At 40.5% G+C, this 19,311-nt stretch overlaps 2 protein-coding genes across 2 annotated transcripts; one reads left to right on the top strand and one right to left on the bottom strand.

Moving 5' to 3' along the window:
* The first annotated feature begins 584 nt into the window (after positions 1–584).
* LOC306930277 (interferon-induced GTP-binding protein Mx3-like) lies at positions 585–7,802 on the top strand. Its single transcript, XM_079511146.1, is given in 14 exon segments — positions 585–904; positions 1,491–1,628; positions 2,044–2,198; positions 3,513–3,651; positions 3,781–3,886; positions 4,206–4,298; positions 4,570–4,648; positions 4,809–4,931; positions 5,439–5,493; positions 5,496–5,579; positions 5,679–5,837; positions 6,057–6,133; positions 6,259–6,561; positions 6,707–7,802. Coding segments are annotated over 14 exon segments (1,923 nt in total). The 5' UTR covers positions 585–717; the 3' UTR covers positions 6,932–7,802.
* A 1,345-nt stretch (positions 7,803–9,147) lies between these two features.
* On the bottom strand, positions 9,148–16,968 carry LOC306930276 (interferon-induced GTP-binding protein Mx3-like). The gene is made up of 15 exons (XM_079511145.1): positions 16,870–16,968; positions 16,634–16,752; positions 15,268–15,457; positions 14,606–14,698; positions 14,051–14,113; positions 13,777–13,931; positions 12,785–12,923; positions 12,477–12,675; positions 11,622–11,700; positions 11,369–11,491; positions 11,011–11,152; positions 10,698–10,856; positions 10,528–10,604; positions 10,211–10,432; positions 9,148–9,490 (listed from the first exon to the last, which is right to left on the bottom strand). The coding sequence occupies exons 2-15, from the start codon at positions 16,706–16,708 to the stop codon at positions 9,266–9,268; spliced, it is 1,941 nt and encodes a 646-aa protein (XP_079367271.1). The 5' UTR covers positions 16,709–16,752; positions 16,870–16,968; the 3' UTR covers positions 9,148–9,265.
* Between the last annotated feature and the right edge of the window lie 2,343 nt (positions 16,969–19,311).

Here is a 19,311-nt window from a genome sequence, read left to right as displayed (position 1 = left end):
GGATCAACAATTACTTTGTGTATTGGTTTCAAGTGGCCGATTTTAATTGTGAACAATTAATAATATTCAATATATAAAATATAATTCCATTCATATTACACACAATCGGCTGTGTAAAGACAAGAGATGCTTGTAGACCAAAGATATAGTTTAATGGGTAGTAATAGCCTACTTTAAGCACACTAAAGGTGACTCCAGACCAAACAAACTTGCACATTTTCACTATAGCCTGTTATTGACTAGGTTCATGGCACCTCTGATGGTAGCTATCTACTTAATTACTTGTCAATCTGGAGCATCATATACCAGTTATTAGGCTATCATTTTTGTCTGATTGGCTACAATCTGTTAATTTGTCTGATATTTATATGGAAGAAGCAGGAGCTTTCTTTTTTTTATAGCTTTCTTTTCTGCAGGGGGTTGCCCAGCCCCATATGCCCTGACAAGAAATGAGAATCAATGAAACATTCGAGGCTGGGTGCTATTGAAACTTTCATCCAGAGAAACGAAAGTGAAACTTAAAATATGCTAAGAAGGAGTTCCAGTAAGCATCCCTGTACAGTGGTAGCTTAAACAGCCCCTATACCGACTCAGAGTACCGACTGCCTGTCCGTTATTGCTAGTATCCGTATCGCCTATCGTGCATGCGACGGACAATCAATTTGTAGGTGTTTTAATAATAGCCATCATCCTTTGTTAACCAATAAACGGTAAATCATGAATAATCTAAACGAACATTTCGAGGAGAATGTGCGTCCCTGCATTGACCTCATTGATTCTCTTCGCTCCCTGGGTGTGGACAAGGACCTGGCGCTTCCAGCTATCGCCGTGATTGGAGACCAAAGCTCCGGGAAGAGTTCTGTGTTGGAGGCGCTGTCCGGAGTGGCTTTACCAAGAGGAAGTGGTAAAACTCTTTTACAATATTTATTTTTGCACTAGAAATAAGCTCAAAAATAAATTGCAGGCTACAGAACTTTTTAACTAAACCATGCATTTTTTTGATGAATTGAACATGGTGGACCCTATTGTAAACAAGTGTAATGCTTAATTGGGTCGTCCACTCACAGTTAACAGCCTTTGTATTGAGTTTGTGCTTGAAATGTACTGTAATTCTGCAAACTGTTAATAAATATTTCAATCAATCAATCAACGCAGGAGAGGAGAACATAGCCGCACGCACGCCCCCACATGCACGCACATGCATTAATGGGCGGTCCTTTTCATAATTCAGTGTTTTAGGCAAAGCGATGCTAATTATTATAGGCTATTATGTATGTTCATTGACTTCATTTCATACCAAAACTGTGTCGCGTGTGTGTGCGTGTGCGTGTGTGTGTGTGTGTGATCCTGACATGTCATCTCCGTGTGTTGACACACAACACACGCACAACTGATGTCACTACACTGATATTGTGTAAGTGACATTAAGGTGAAGGTTAAAATGGGTGATTTGACCTCTTTTTCCCACCTCTTAACTCTTTCCCACTAAGGTATTGTGACAAGATGTCCTCTTGAGCTGAAGATGAAGAGAGGGCGTGAGGGAGATAAGTGGTTTGGAAAGATCAGTTACCAGGACCACGAGTACGAGCTAGAAGACCCCACAGATGTGGAGAATAAAATCCGTGAAGGTGGGCTCACTTTGGATTGAGATGTTCCAATCCCTAATTGTCTTGCATTTTTCATTGTTGTTCTTTTACCATTTAATACAACCCTGAAACCATCCATCTCTTTTTAGGTTGAGCTAAAAAGCAACTTTGAGGGACATAGTCAATATGATATTAAATATTAAAAGCAGTTTTAAAATGCATGTTATTTGCGCTTTAAACATTTTTAACTCCAATCTTTGCTTCTTGGTGTCCATGGAACAAAATAATTTGAGATGGGGGGTCGGAGGCCAAATACATATGGGGTCCTTGACTTGAAAACGTTTGAACACCACTTACATTTTTCAGAAAACTGTTAGGATTTAGAAGACATTTGTAGAATCAGACTCAGGTCTTAATGGATTCATCATGATGTTGTACCATATTATATCTCCATTAGCCCAGGATGAGATAGCAGGAGTTGGAGTGGGGATCAGTGAAGATCTCATCAGTCTGTTGATCATCTCTCCTGATGTTCCAGACCTCACTCTCATAGACCTGCCTGGCATTGCCAGGGTGGCTGTGAAGGGACAGCCTGAGAACATCGGGGACCAGGTATGCTACTGCAGCTCAGCTTACTGCTACCTTAGGGCTGCTGGGCAAATAACCGAAAATATATCGAAACGGTTGTGGAAATTTAGAGATTTCCACAGTGAGAGAATGAATACCGGTAATTACAACTAAATGCCTACAAATGTAATAATATATAATTATATAGGAATAAAAATGTAATTTCCATTACAGAAACCAATATTTTACTACTCGACTTAATACTCAACTTAATCTTGCTCATGTACAGTAGGTTAATTGATTACTCACGAAACAGGCAGATTCGAATGCCATCAATGCATTGAAAGGGACAAAATCACGTTTAATTAGAGCGTATGCTCTCAGTAGCTGTCTACTGATCTACCGCAACTGTCACCAGCGCGAAACGTTATATTCCGACATTACTAACCCTACCTAAGCCTAACGTCAGTCTTAACCGGCCACGTAAGTCCCCTAACCTCATATCAGTCTTAACCGGCCACGTAAGTCAGTTGACAACGCGCGTCGTCGCTGTCAAAACAGTAGCCGTGATCAACTCACAGAATGCAGCCTACTGAGATCTTGGTAGGACAGTAGACGGCTACTGAGAGCATGCAATGCTCTGGCTAAACATGAATGCTTTCAATGCATTGATGGCATTCGAAACGGGTGCTACTGAGGACTCCGGTCAACAAAGTATGTGTATAAGGTTTAAGTGGTTAAGATCGAAGGTCATTTATTTGTGACATATTTGAGCATTTCAACCATTTTCAACCTTATCTTCATATAATTGGTTTTCACTCATTATACACATAATAACACATTTCAACATTGCTTTTGAGTGTTTAGAAAAGTGACAATTGAACTGTGCGGACAGTTCAGAATCGGGGAGAAAAAAAGAAAATAAACTACAGCCTTTATCTTCCTGGAAAGTTAGCACACTGAAATAGAAGCCATCTTTCTTACGTTAATATAAATAAAGATAAAAGTTTGAAATCTTGTTTGAAATGAGCAAACCTGGCTGCCGATGATGTCACTGTCTGGTAGGCAGGATTCTGAACTGTCCACAGCCCTCCGCTGAGACATGGGATCCGCTGCTCCCATGCTTGCGGTTATGGTTAGTTTGGGGTTTGAGGTAGGTTGTTGTTTGTCGGACCAATGACTAGTCTGAACTAAGTACTGCACCTGTGTGTGCAGACAGAAACGGTGCCATGATATAATGAGCATTACTGAGGTCCAATTATATAGATAGGTCGAAATAAGTGGCCCTTTAGATCATAGCTGATTTGAAATACTAAGACAGGTTCATCAAAATGACACAACTTGGATGTTTATTTTCAGATAAAGAGACTGATAAGGACGTTCATCAATAAACAAGAAACCATTAACTTGGTAGTTGTTCCGTGCAACGTGGATATAGCAACGACCGAGGCGTTGCAGATGGCAAAGGAAGTAGACCCTGATGGCCAAAGAACTTTAGGTAAATAATAAGTGGGTTGTGCTGCTCAAATTTGATGAAATGCTTCTTTGTGTCTTAGGTTTTGTTGTGTTTTAGGAAAGACATACAGTAGACATTTGCACCTCTCTCCCTTACACTCTGGGTATACAGGCATCCTCACCAAACCTGACTTAGTTGACAAAGGCACAGAGGAGACAGCAGTGGACATTGTTCATAACGAGGTCTTCCCCTTGACGAAGGGCTACATGATCGTCAGGTGACAATGCGCTGATTCTCTCTTTGCACCTTAATGTCTAATATCATACCTGCTGATATGTGTATGCACCTTATGTCTAACCTATGCATGTGCAATGCATACTGTATGAACTGGATTGTGACAGCACAGACTACTGTACAGTACATTCATATTATAATGTCATGTAGATATTTTAGATTTCTCCTTGTTTCTTTTTGCTCTAGTGTTTCTCCATGCCACACACTCCCTCTTATTTCTTTCATTCTGAAAAAATTAAATAAATACAAGCACGTGTAAACCCTGTGATGTGATAATGAAGTCCATTCTGATTCTGATTCAGGTGTCGGGGTCAAAAGGAAATCACAGAGAGAGTGTCTCTGAAGGAGGCCTCGGAGAGAGAGAGGGACTTTTTCAAAGAACACGCGCACTTCCGGTAAATGCCAATGTAGTTTGTATTTAGTCACAAGCTCTTCTTTAGTTTTAGTTTTTTAATTGCCAAAAATAGCTGAACTACAAGCTCAAAACGCAAGCTTGTAGATCAACTACGCTGTTGTATGATGGAGAAAAAACAGTTGAAACATGGAGATACAAGGTTTCTGCCTGACAGTAACATAATATTCTTACCCTACCTGTTTTAAAGTTCTTGCTGTACAGATCGTGGTACCGTATGTGATCAGTAACTTCCCCATTGTTTCTTTCAATAGCTGTCTTTATGATGAGGGCTATGCCACCATTCCTAAACTGGCTGAGAAACTCACCCTGGAACTCGTGAATCATATTCAAGTGAATCCTTCTCATTAATTCCCTGCAACGTTTTGATACATAAATTGACTAATAATCACAGCATACTGTACACACATTAAACTTGCATTTTTGTATACTGCATACACTGTATTTAGGTCTTGGAAGTTGACCGTTGCTGTCCCATTTGTTGTTGTCTCAGAAATCCCTGCCTCGACTTGAGGAGCAAATCGAGGAGAAGTTGGCACAGACCCGCGCAGAGCTGGAGAGATGTGGCACCGGACCCCCAATTGACCCTTCAGAGAGACTTGCCTTCCTCATCAATGTGAGCGCCTTCATGTGATGCAACCCTGACACTCCACTGGCTCTGATCTGCAGATTCTTCCACCTTAATATTCTTTGTGTACAGTATATCTGGAGATTTTTACAAATGCCACAGAATTTAGATATATTATTTAGGGGCGTCCGGGTGGCGCAGAGGTAAAGTTCCTGCCCCCACCACCATGGAGACTAGGGGTTCAAATCAGTCTTGGCCGGGCGCTCTAACAAACACAACTGGGTTAGAAGCAGAGCCGAGAGGGAGATCTCCCACCCATCATTCACCACTAGTGAACTGTACCCCTGCATGTGCACCGTCCTCCCAGCCTTGACATCACAAATTGTAGGAGTCAGCAGTTGGCATAGTAACTTAATTGGTAGAAAGAGAAAAAGAATTGTAAATAATGTATAATTTAAATTTCTTTCAAATGTGTTCAAAGACACCTGTCTGTAAATACAATGTATAGTTTATACACATAGAATACATCTGAACTGGTTTTAATTTGTTTTCCAGAAAGTGACAGCGTTCAGTCAGGACGCCATCAGTCTGACTAAAGGGGAGGAGCTAAAATGTGTGAAGAGCTCAATGTCTTCCCCATGCTCAGAAGAGAGTTTCAGAAGTGGCAGCAGCACCTGGACCACTCAGGAGAGGACTGTGAGTGTGTTAGTGCTGGTTTGGCTCTGCCCACAAAGATCTGGACAGACATATGAACAAGACATTTAAATGCATGTCAAAATTATCAATATGTTACAGTTCACGAGTTCATTGAGAGAGAGGTGGCTGAATATGAAAATAAGTACCGTGGAAGAGAACTGCCCGGGTTCATCAACTTCAAAACCTTTGAGGTGATGGTGAAGGACCAGATCAAAAAGATGGAGGAACCAGCAGTCAAGAGACTTAAGGATATAGGAGGTATAGCACTATTATTAATACTCATGATTCATGAAACCAGTTTACACAGTTGGACGAGTTCCTTCGCTAGTTCAACTGGCCTCCCAGGCTCCCCCGTGTCCATCAACCCACCAAGTACAATGCACATGAATCTCTGTCTGAATGTAGACTTTCTTTCTATACAAAGTACTGTGTTGGGAATTAAAAGCTGATCTGTTGGAATGTTGTTATGACCTCTAGATGCTGTTCGGAAGGTGTTCATCCAGCTGGCTCATGATAGCTTTGTTGGATTTCCTCATCTGATAAAGACAGCCAAGGTAAGCATTGAACAACAAAACAGATAATAATAATAAATGGTATGCTTTATATTATTATATGTGATAGTTGCTACGTTTTTGTCACTGTTTCCCCCTGTATCCTTTTATGTTGGTTTGTTTTCCAGGCAAAGATTGAAGCCATCAAGCAGGAGAGGCAGACCATGGCAGAGTCCACCATCAGGACCCAGTTCAAAATGGAGATGATCGTTTACACACAGGACAGAACCTACAGTCAAAGTTTGGACCAAATGAAGAAGGAAGAGATTAAAGAGGAATCAGATCTTGAAGTGCCCAAAGCTTTTCCTTTTGGACAAATTGGTACCGCCAAAATCAACCTTCTGAGTTTAGAGAGAAGGACCACAATTTACTCCTCTGATAAGCATGCCACCCTGCAAGAGATGATGTTGCACCTCAAGTCTTATTTTTATGTAAGTTTTAAGTTAGCAATTTTCCGTCTAGAGGTCCGTAATACGTCAAACAAATCAGAGAGAAAGGCCATATGCACTGGAGTGTCTCTGATCATTGGCATCATATCACTCACTGTCCACTTGTCTTCTGGTCTGCACCCTCCAGATTGCCAGGCAGCGCCTGTCGGACCAGATCCCTATGGTGATCCGCTTCTTCATGCTGCAGGAGTGCGCCTCTCAGATGCAGATGCAGATGCTGCAGATGTTGCAGGACAAGGAGAACGTGGAGTTCCTGCTTAAGGAAGACATCGACATCGCCAGCAAGAGAGCCTCTCTGCAGAGCCGCCTCAAGCGCCTGACGCAGGCCCAAAGCTACCTGGTGGGCTTCTAGCAGGGGGGGACCTAACCCACGTTGTTGTTCTCTCATTATCGCTGTCGGGATTCCAAAACTGTTAATTTTCAGGAAATGGGGAAATAAGAATATGTGTAGTTATTATTAAGTCACAAGCTTTTGTTAATACGTTTCATTGGTTGGATGTTTTATAAAACACAGACAGACTGTACTGTAACATTCCTCTACCCCAGATGTGAACCCCAGTTTCCTGCACTGAAGTGCTGAATTTGTTTTTACCATTGAGCTATAGAGCCTGCCTGCTTGCTCATAATGTATTGACCATCAGGTCAACATTCTTGTAAGATCCTGTGTCTACTGTCTATAGGTTAGACATGACCTTTTGACACTATCTAAATATCTCTATAGAAGAGCAGGGAGACAAATGCAACCACTCCAATTGTATAAGTTATATATTGTATTAACATACTGTACCATACAGATTAGACATTCTATTCATAAAAAAGGTTACATAATAGTACTTAACCATTTTCCCAGTTATTTTATTAAAATATAGTAAAGTGTGTATCTACAAGCTTGTAGATCGGCTATTGAAATATGGAGATGCAATCTTTCTGTACGACTGCAACGATAAGACCTATGCAAATAGTTTTTATTTTATTGTTTACAGGAAGAGACCATTATCCAAGTTCAGTAAAATGCCACAGTTGGCCAGCTGTAGCCTGTACACTCAGTTTATGATGTTACAATGTTACTATTGTTACAATTCAAGCTTCAGTTATTTTGCTATAGAAATTTACCTTGTGTTTTGGTATTTGATATGGTTCCTTTCATATGTACTTAAGTACGCTCCAGACATACCTTCAAGAAGATTTATTACACATTAGTTGAAAGTGTTACTACTGCTATCTGGTGAATAAATTCTTTGATTATTGAATCTTGTAACAGTTTTTTTCCTTAATCCATCATCATAACTGCTGAACACATTTGTGACCAGATTTGACTGATGGACCGCCATTGGATTTTTTAAAATTTTTGAAAGCATGGAATCATAGCTTCAAATTGACATTGGTTCAGTTTGACCCACCAGTTTTGGACATATGGCTTATAGAGTGATGTCTTACAGAAAACTGTATCCGTTGTTCAAAAGTCAGTGGAAACTGTCATGGAACTCCCCTCTTCAAATCCCAAGAACCACCATACATAAAGCATTTCACACCTTTTTCCAAGGGTTTTATTGAAATCCTTCAGGGTAGGAAAACAGAAACTTAACATGAACAGCCCAAACGTAATGAAAATGTTTTTTTATGTTTTGGTTTGTTAACAAATTATAATTACAAAATTATCTAATGTATATAACCATCAGGTAAATCAGAAAGCACAACACAAAACATGCGGAGAGGAAACCCAATCACAGAACCATCATTATGCGTTCATACAGATCTACTTTATATAAAGGGTTTATAAATTATATATTTGTATACTACTACACTACAGACTATCACATAGTATTAACAATGACCCTAGATTATCATATTTAACCAACCACTCACTCAAAGTTTTCCTTGATTTGATAGCAATACCAATATATTTAAGCTTTGTTGTATAGCACGGCACTTGTTTTTTTAAAGAGCTTCATGGTTAACAAAAGCACAAAAACAATCACATGGAAATGCAACAGTACACACTGAAACCAAAATAACAGTGGTTCTCAAAGTAGGGTCTGGGGTCCTTTAGTTAATCCTCATCTAAAGTATTTGTTATAGCATAAAAGTTTTAACTTACAAGCTCACGGCCAAATCTACAAAGAGTGTTATGCACCTGGCCTAGGGGGTGCCAAGGTACACAACAAAAAACAGGGGAGACGCAGTTTAACAAATAGAATTTATTGATTAACCAAAAATAAGTAATCAAAGATGAATCAGGAATAAACAGATGAAGTGTGGAGATCAGTATTCAGTGGTGTAGTGCGTGTATGCATGACATGAGTGAAATGTATGTGTGTGCGTGTTGTATGTATTAACAGAAATGTTGAAAAGTGTGCATGGTGGAAACGGTGCAGGAGGCAAATGAAAAGAACAGAACTGGGGAAGGACTGGGGAAGCAGGCATTTATAGGGCGTCGACACCCGGGCCCAGGTGCGAGCCACTTAGGCCGATCATCATGATTAGGCTCTGCTCCCCAATCCTATTGGATAAAAAGAACAGAGGTTACTATAAGGTAAACACAACATATACCAACCTAAGATTTGACCCATTTCTTGCCTATTTTTTTTTTTTTGCAGAAACTTAACCTATAGTAACTTTCCCCAAATTAGGGAATACAAAGGTGCAACATTTGGTTAACAGAAACTTCAGAGTTTCTGTAGAGATATTAGAACTCCACCAAGCGAGTGCGAGCCTGCATCAGGCGCTTCGTGCGATTCTGCAGTGCGGTTCTTCGGTCATTGATGCCAGAGTCCTCGCGCAACAGGAACTCCGTCTTGTCCTTGTCCTGCAACATCTGCAGCATGTCCCTCTGCAGCTGAGAGGCAGCCTCCTCCAGGACGTAGAAGCGAATCACCAGAGGAATCTGGTCTGCCAGACGCTGGCTGGCAATCTAGAGAAGAAGAAAAAATAAAGGTCACTTTGTTCCAGTGTTAATTTCGTTGACATAAACTATGACCAAAAAATGTTTGACGACTACCTTTTTTTCACTGGTGAAAACTAAAGAAAAACTACCGTAAGCTATGATGACTAAGGCTAAATATATTGATCATTTCGTCAACAAATGAAAACTAGACTAAATGTTAGGGAGGGAGTAGTGGAGAAGAGATTCAGTAGAACTAAAAGACAAGTCAGCCAGACGAGGTTGAGAATCACTATATATATGGAACTAACCCTGAGGATTTTAGATAGTTGCTGTCCCTGATTGATTGATTGATTGATTGATTGAAATATTTATTAACAGTTTGGAGAATTACAGTACATTTCTGGAGCCTTGTTTTAAGGGCCTTTGAGGTGCTGTGGCACCAAGAGGTGCATGCATAGTCGAAGAAACCTTGTACGAGGGCTCCTGTTAGGGTCTTCAAGGTGTTTTTGTTGACCAGTGAGGAGATCCTGTACAGGAATCTTCTTTGGTTGACTTTTTTGATTACATTGGTGGCCATTTTATCTGACAACAGTGTAATGCTTCTGTAGCAGATATACTGTAATCCATGCATAACTAACATTGCAGTATTCGGATCCATTTAGAAGACATTTTTAGAATCGACCTCAGGTATCGTATAAATGGGTTAATAATATATAATTTTCTCTGGGCTAAAGATGCAAGATTTACTTGGTAATAGGATTTCAGGTGAAACATCAGCTCTGACAGGGTGGCCTCCGGCTCGAGTCCCGTTTGGATTATAATCTGAGTGGAGTGGTTCAGTTTTCTCTTCTTTAAGGCATTGCTGTATGTCCTGTCCTGGGTGTAAATGATCATCTCCATCTTGAACTGGGTCCTCAGCGTGGATTCTGCAACGGGCTCTTTCTGCTGCTTGATGCCTTCAATCTTTGCCTGGATAGCAAAGCAAATGGCAATTTAATAATAGTAAAGTGATAATAAACTGCATTTTATAATCACAATAGTGCATAAGAATTTGTGACGGATACCTTTGCAACTTTGATGAGGTTAGGAAATCCAACAAAGCTCAACTGAGCAAGCTGACTCAACACTTTCTTCACAAAATCTAGAAAGCAAATAGAAAACATAACGGTGATAAAGAAACTGAAGATATTAAATTATTTATTAAATTTAGATGACACCAAACACATAGCGTTACCTGCGATGTCCCTGAGCTTCTGAACAGCAGGCTCCTCCAGAAGTTTGATTTGCGCCTGCACCATGGTCTCAAAGGTCTTGTAGTTGATGAACCCAGGCAATTCCTTTCCACGGTACTGCTTCTCATAAGCAGCCACTTCACTTTCAATCTTTCTGTTAACTTCAATATTAATAGATATGTGGATAAGAGATTCGGAGCATAAACTATATGTAGGTTGTAGTAGATCTTATAATGGGAATGTATTAGTTTAATAATTTGGGGTATTTTTTGTCACTGCATATTGTAGCTACAGTAGATGGATCAATGTACTTACAATTTATTCCAGATTGGTCTATGTATTTACTCCATTTCCCAAACTCTTCTCTGAGACTAGCAAAGACATTGGGATTGTCTCCACATTTGACTTCCTCCCCTTTAGTCAGGCTAATGGCATTTTGAGTAAATGCCATCACTCTCTAAAACATAGGAGGAGAAGGGGCAAGTACATAGGATAAAAGTTAGTCATTTATTTTATACATTTATATTGTATTATGTAAAATCACTCAGGTCCATTGTTACCAGGTAGTCTTGACCATAAGTTGTTTTAATTTGTATTACATCGAACCACACAGTTACTGGGTTCAGTGTTACCCCAAAGACACGGTCATGAGAGTAACAATAATGATACTCACATCAAAGAGGAATTGCATTCTCTCTGCTGGATCAGAGGGGGGCCCACTTCCACATCTCTCTATCTCGCGTTGCGTTTCTGAGAGTTTCATTTCAATCTCTTTCTCCAATGCAGGCAAGGATCTCTGAAAATGGGAACGAACAAGAAGATTGCTTAAATGATGCAGTACTATAGTATGAAATGGCCCATAAACAATTTCCGTGATCAGGTACTTAATGTAAATTTTGAAATGAAGGACATTGAACAATTTGCACCTCGATATGGTTCACCAGCTCAAGGGTTAATTTCTCAGCCAGTTTTGGAATGCTGGCTTGACCATCATCATACAGTGTGCTGTTTGGTGAGAATGGGGAACAAGAAAAACACTGATAGCTGTTTGGATATCTTATTCAGAGACTTATGAATATGACTTATACATCAGAGAGTAGCAAGCATACACACTGATCATATTTACAACCGTCATGGGTCACCATTAATAATAATGAATTAATTTGGATGATTGAATGAATTAGGGATGGGTTTGTTGCGTTGGCAGTTTGGCTCGTCTCAGGTTCTGTGTTTAATATGTAAACCAACCAAAATGTGTCATTGTGAGAAGTTCAGGTCATGTTCAGGCCACCTAGTGCTAAAAAATAGGCAAGAGGAGAAGAGCCACAAACAAGCCTCAACGGATATACCACACTTCTCAGCCCATCCCAAGAACCACAAGTCAAATGTCAACACAGCTGACCCCCATACACAGAAACAGGATTTGCACAGGAAGAATTAACACAGCTTAGAATTTCTCAAATTAATAACATAAAATGAATAACATTGCTTAGTGCATTACAATGGAACACCACATACTGACTCAAAGACCAGCAGCTTTATAGTGCCGTCACAAACAAGCCTCAACGGATATACGACACTTCTCTCAGCCCATCCCAAGAACCACAAGTCAAATGTCAACACAGCTGACCCCCATACACAGAAACAGGATTTGCACAGGAAGAATTAACACAGCTTTGAGTTTCTCAAATTAATAACATAAAATGAATAACATTGCTTAGTGTATTCCTAATTTCCTTGACAGTACTCTTGACCATCTATGTATACAGTTGGGTCCACACCTAAAGTGTGCATGTTCTTTGAAGAAGACCTTCTCTCTCCTGGTGACTTCCCTCAGTGGCACCTGGTCCACGATCTCCTGCTGGCCCCTGCACCTTACGATCATGTAGCCCTTCTTGAGGGGGATGACTTTGTTATGAACAATGTCCACCGCCGTCTGCTCTGTGCCTCTGTCAAGCAGGTCCGGCTTGGTGAGGATACCTGCGTGTGTGCATGCATGTAGAGACGACAAGAGAGACATGTACTGTGTTAACCTAGTAACAGGAGAGCTACGTACATCAAGTTGACATTTTAAATAACGTCATATTACCTAAAGTCCTCTCTCCGTCGCCGTCCACCTCCTGTGCCATCTTCAATGCCTCAGTAGTTGCAATGTCAACATTACACGGAACCACCACCAAACAAATTGTTTGTTGTTTAGCGATGACTTTCTGTATCAATCTCTTGATCTGAAACACATCATAAAAATTTCAGACACATTTAATTTTACATTTTTGTTTTAGCTTCACTAGTATAGGGGCTCTATTAAAGGACCACTTCACCACTTTTCAACATCTCTTCATATAATTGGTCCTCACTAATGTTCATGATAAAACACCACCATTTTTTCCTACTCAGTCTGTGTCTCATAGGAGGGCTTTGGGCAGTTCGGACACCCGTTCACCAGTGACATCATCATTAGGCAGATTTTCTTTTAAACAAGATTTGTTTTAAAATATATTTAGATTTGTATTATCGTGAGAACGATGGCTTCAACTTTTGCATTGCAACTTTTCAGGAAAAGACAGCCTGCCGTTTCTATTAGCTTGGATTCACCATCGATGATGTCACTGGTGGGCGGGTTTCTGAACGGCCCACAGCCTTCCTATGAGACACAGACTGAGTAGAAAAAAATGGTGGTATTTTATCATGAACATTAGTTAGGACCAATTATAGGAAGAGAAGTTGAAAAGTGGTGAAGTGGTCCTTTAAGAAAGGCGAGGTTGTTAATTCAGTCGGTCAATGTTGGCTGGATTGTTCAATGAATTTTCTGCGCATCTTCACACTCATGACTTCATGGAGAATGAAGATATCTCACCATCTAATGAAATTAAACTTGCTGAGCACTTTAACAACGTTAATGTTGTAACCGCAAGACAGCGACGCTTTAGTAATGAGCCGTGAAGCCGTTTTGATCAAAAACCTCACCTGGGAAATGAATCCGAGATAAAAGAGTTTTAAGATTTCAGTTAGCATGGCAGTGGACGAGGGGGAGCAGCACAGACTCTAGAGATCGCTTGTTCAACACAGAAGCGGCTTTACCTGGTCCCCAATATCTACTGGCTGTCCCTGTACAGCCACCCTGGCAATGCCAGGCAGGTCTATGAGAGTGAGGTCTGGGACATCAGGAGAGGCGATCTCCAGACTGATGAGATCTTCACTTATCCCCACTCCAACTCCTGCCATTTCATCCTGAGCTGGAATTGGAACAAAACAAAAACAAACCTGAGCATGCATGCAGATGGGCTTTGTCGTGTTTGGCGCATCTTCCATTCACGGAATTAAAAACAATGTCTACGATATCCGTTATTTTCACCTCGCTTAATAAGCTGCTCCACTTGTGAAGGATCATCGATGATTTCACTAACGGACATCATGCCTAGTAGAAATCAAAAGGTGTTATGTTCAAACAATGAAACTCATCGTTGGGCACATAGAGGGATTTATTGAACTATGACAAGTTACTGCTTTTGTTTTGTTGTAATAAAATATTAGACATCATAGCTGAGTAATGAGCATAATGTATCCCCATAGAAGAGAAGTGTTGCCACCTGTTCTCCCTTCTAAATGAAGATAATTCACTTTACTTTATTGGTTTATTTGGACGGGACAGAGTGTATTAATGAACATTACATAAAAATGTAGCGTAAATACACTGGATAGAGATGCTAATTTTCATCCGTAGTCCCCGGACATTGAACACTAAACAAAACTGACATAAGAAGACATGAAAAGACAGCATACAAAAACACATTGTACATTTCAAACACAGTAAAAAGAGGAGAAAGAGTTGAGAGAAACATAATTCAGCATTCATTATTTTTGTTGCAATATCCTCTTTCAGTTTATTATGGAATAAAATCAAACCTACCGCCTTGAACATTGTAGCTTATGCTCCCTTGCCACTGGTCTCCTTTCATTGTTTTTCTCATCTTTAACTCAAGAGGGCACCTTGTCACTATACCTGTAAAGGAAAAGGACTACAGTAAATGGCCTTTGGGCACGGAATATCTTGCTACAATGTTAGCCTATTGACACACCCACCGCTTCACTAAAATATGTCTTCTTTTTTTGAGTGGTGCAACCACTCCAAGGAACAGTTTTGTCCCAATGTCCTAACCTATGTGACTGTGACTATGTCCGTTTAGAGTACCAATAGGGGGTGCTGTTGCACCACTCGCTTCAGACTGGTCTGATTTTTTTTATGTCATGGACCCCAATCCAAAAAGAGTTTGTGCCAGGTACAGTATGAGAGGATTTGTGTAAACATGCCTGACGTGCTGTTTGCATTTTTTCTTATTGTCTAATAAAATATTCAATCAATCAATCAAACCGTACTTCTGTTTTCCCCGCTCACAGACCGCCATTGTAAGAAAAGGCTAATGTTAGTGTGAGAAATGTTTATATTTCAATCGCGATGCGATGGAAACTCAGAAATCTGTTGCATAGCAACCGGCTCAGGGCTAAAAGTTGTTTAACGGTGCCATTTCAGGTTCATATAAAGCGATATCAATCATGTCTTGTAGGTCTTACCACTTCCTCTTGGTAAAGCCACTCCGGACAGCGCCTCCAACACAGAACTCTTCCCGGAGCTTTGGTCTCCAATCACAGCGATAGCTGGAAGCGACAGGTCCTTGTCCACACCCAGGGAGCGAAGAGAATCAATGAGGTCAATGCAGGGACGCACTGTGTCCTCAAAATGTTGCTGCAGCAAGGAGGGTTTCTACAGGGACCAGGAGGTTACATTTAACACCTTTTAAAGACAATTTTAACAACACCTAGAATTAAACTTAAGCCAAAACTTTCTATGAAAATAAACATGATACAGTATACTGCATTGGGAGATTTGTGGAAATTGTGGATGGTTTTATCCCCATTGTGTATTCACCTTTCTCACGTGATTTACTGTTGAACTTGCATTTAGCCATAACACTGTTATTTTGATGGCTTGGCTAGCCCCATATGGAACATCTCCCATATCGGCAGAGCGGGACACCGGCGAATATATTTTTAAATACTTTTCCAAAAATCGTATCGTATCAAATCCAAAAAGTAAAAGTCGGGAGACCTGCATGTATGTTGCTGCTCTATGTATGACCTGCTCTATGTATGTTGCTGCTCTATGTATGACCTGCTCTATGTATGTTGCTGCTCTATGTATGACCTGCTCTATGTATGTTGCTGCTCTATGTATGACCTGCTCTATGTATGTTGCTGCTCTATGTATGACCTGCTCTATGTATGTTGCTGCTCTATGTATGACCTGCTCTATGTATGTTGCTTCTCTATGTATGACCTGCTCTATGTATTTTTTAATTGCAAGAAAATCTAACTGACGGACGGGTTGAAACAAGCATTTACATAGCTTATTAAGTCAACCAGTTCCAGAAGACTTTCCGGAAGTCTTAATTGGTTTCTGGAAATTCCGGTATGCTTCAGACTACAGCCTGCTCTATGCTGCCACTTGGTGGGCACAAAGGAAGAGTGGGCACCTCGAATGTTAAATTGAATAAATTGCCCCCCCAAATGTCCAAAAGGAAAAAAAACATAAAGGTAAAGTATACATCTAATAGGCTATGTAACGTATAGTTCTGCAATTGCTACAAAACCTATCCAGTCATTTTGGGGCATAAACAAGAAGTTGAAGGATAAAATTAAGTCTGATAATGATGTGCCGTGCATGTTCACATCATTTATACTTTACATTAGGCTCCGTTGGTTATCTTATCTTACATAATTTTGTAATCAGTTATCAAACATAACAAGGCGTCGCCGCGTCTTCATCGGCGTATATATATCTGTCCACTTAGCTCTCGTCCATAGCTCTAATGCCGTCGCATTTGGCAGCAAGAGCAGTAAAAACGCTATGGACCAGAGCTACTGTCCAGTGTCCACTTACGTTATCATGATTGGTCTGCTTGGTTTTGGAGGTGCTGGAGGGAGTGGACTCAGTGGAGGAAGTGCTCTTCTTCATCGTGGCTTTCTTCTTCTTCGACTTGACCAGAATGTCTGTGATTACTGTGAACGAAGACAAATTATAGTCCATTATTAGTACAACCTGAACATCAAAGTTATATAAGAAAAAAGACCAATAAAACAGGCATACCCTGGCCTGAAGATCAGACTATACTATACCGGCTTAATGTGAGTTAGGAGCAGGAAGCAGGAACACAAAGTTGAAAGCATCAATCCGTCAGATCTGTCATATGGTTCAGGTGCTTTGTTTAATTTTTCTCCACTGGGGGATGTGAGGGAGGGTTGATTCAGGAGAAATCAAAACTTTAGCATAAGTTTCACTTTCGATTTAACTGCGTTTGCAGGAATCCAAACCATCTTTTTCTTTTTCTCTTTTTTTTTGCACGATATACTTCTTAAGAGCATATAGGCTACTTTAAATTAAAATAAAATACACCAATTTAGAATCAGATATTTGATAAACATCACTATTGCTGATCGATGTGCTTGTTTAAAAAGTGGAGGACATACCGACCTGTTGCTTTGACTTCTGTTCTCATGAAATGCCTGGAGAAATTGGTTATTTTTTATATCAAGAGCATCATCCCTGCTAACATTGATCCATTACAGTTTGCTTACTGTTCAAATAGATCTGTGGACGACGCGATCTCTCTTGCTTTACACACTGGCCTGGTACACCTTGAAAAGAAAAACTCTTATGTCAGACTACTGTTCATAGATTACAGTTCCGCATTCAACACTATTGTACCATCTAAATTAGTGTTGAAACTCAGTGGCCTTGGTGTGGGCAGCTCCATCTGTAATTGGCTATTTGATTTTCTGACAGGCAGGCCCCAGTGTGTACGCATAGGACTCCTATGCGTACACACTGGGGCCTGCCTGTCAGAAAATCATAGGAGAGAGATGCTCATCCACAGTTCTCACCAGAACCGGTGCGCCCCAAGGCTGCTGCCTCAGTACTCTGTTGTACAGCTTGTTTACGTTTGATTGTGTCGCCAGATGTGGGAATAACAGCGTAATTAAATTTGCGGATGATACCACAGTGATCGGTTTAATAACCGACGGTGATGAGAGGGCCTATAGGAGGGAGATAGAAGATCTAACTCTATGGTGCGATAGCAACAACCTCTCACTTAACACCAATAAGACCAAAGAAATCATTGTAGACTTCAGGAAGTCCAAAGGTATCCATACCCCCATTTCCATCAAAGGGTCATCTGTCGACATAGTTGATAACTTTAAATTCCTGGGCATAGGCTACACATCACAGACACATTCACATGGTCACTTAACACCGAGTACATCCTCAAGAAGGCGCAGCAGCGACTGTACTTTCTGAGGCGCCTTCAAAAGTTTGGCCTAAGTACAAAAGGACTAGTGAACTTTTATCGCTGTATAATTGAAAGTGTCTTAACTGGCTGTATCACAGTGTGGTACGGTAACACGACCGCTCAGGACCGCAACAGGTTGCAGAGGACCGTTAAAACAGCAGCTAAAATCATCGGTAACACAGAACTACCCAGTCTCCACAACATCTACAACACTCGTTGTATGAAAAAAGCCCACAACATCATCAAAGACACCAGCCATCCCGCAAATACCCTGTTCAAACAACTCCCTTCCAAAAAACGCTACCAGAGCATCAAATCTCGCACCACCCGTCTCAGCAACAGCTTCTTCCCCCAGACAGTCAGGCTGCTGAACAGCTGACCTTTAACTGTATTGCACTGTTTTGTCACCCACTTGCACTTTGTCTGTGTTTTTGTATTTTTCTTTGCACTATAGATGTTTGTCTATGTCCTGTGTTATAAGACTGAGAATGCTCTGAGCAAAATGATTTTCATTGTATTTATACTTGTATTTATACATATGACAAATAAACCTGAACCTGAACCTGAACCTGAACATAATAAATATGACCCAATATGCAGAGGCACAATAATGGGTGTGGTGTGTGGCTCTACATATAGGCCTACGACTATACAATAACAGTAACAACTTAGTCAACTTAACTAAACAAACAAATCTAAATTAACATTATAAAACAGAAACACATATTTCACCACTAGCGTTGTGTGCACAGCCACAGACCCACCCACCCACACCCCTGTGAAGTGTGGAAATCCAACACCTTACTAAAATGTATCGTTCGTGGGGATCGGTCAGTTGGTCACTACTCCAAGCTTACAGCCAGCCATACAGTGTGCTTGCCTTGAAGCCAAGGATAAGTAAAAGTAGGCAAATTATTTTTGTTGTGGCTACAGGTTACTAGTACTGAAAGACAGTAGAGAAAAGTTGAGTAACTTCCGAGTATAAGGTCCAGCAAGGGCAGCAAAGGACGATGGACCAGATTGTCTATTGGTAACAGCGCTCTCCTTGGTGCTGAATATACAGCAGATCTACTGTGCATAGGGTCTACACACTACAGGAGAACATGGGCGAGTCCAAGAAGCACTTTTGTCCGGTGGTGATGCGACTCGAGTTTAGCATAGGTGCAAATATGCATCTTTGTTGTTTAAATGCTAAGCATTTTGTTTTGTTTTAATGTTTAAGCATGTTTTAATGCTTAACATGTTAATCATGTTTTAATGCTTAAGCATT

This window comes from Electrona antarctica (genome assembly GCF_951216825.1).
Source record: "Electrona antarctica genome assembly, chromosome: 9".
Lineage (NCBI taxonomy): Eukaryota > Metazoa > Chordata > Actinopteri > Myctophiformes > Myctophidae > Electrona > Electrona antarctica.
Note: the sequence above shows the minus strand (reverse complement) of the source record. Positions and strands in the feature narration are given on the sequence as shown.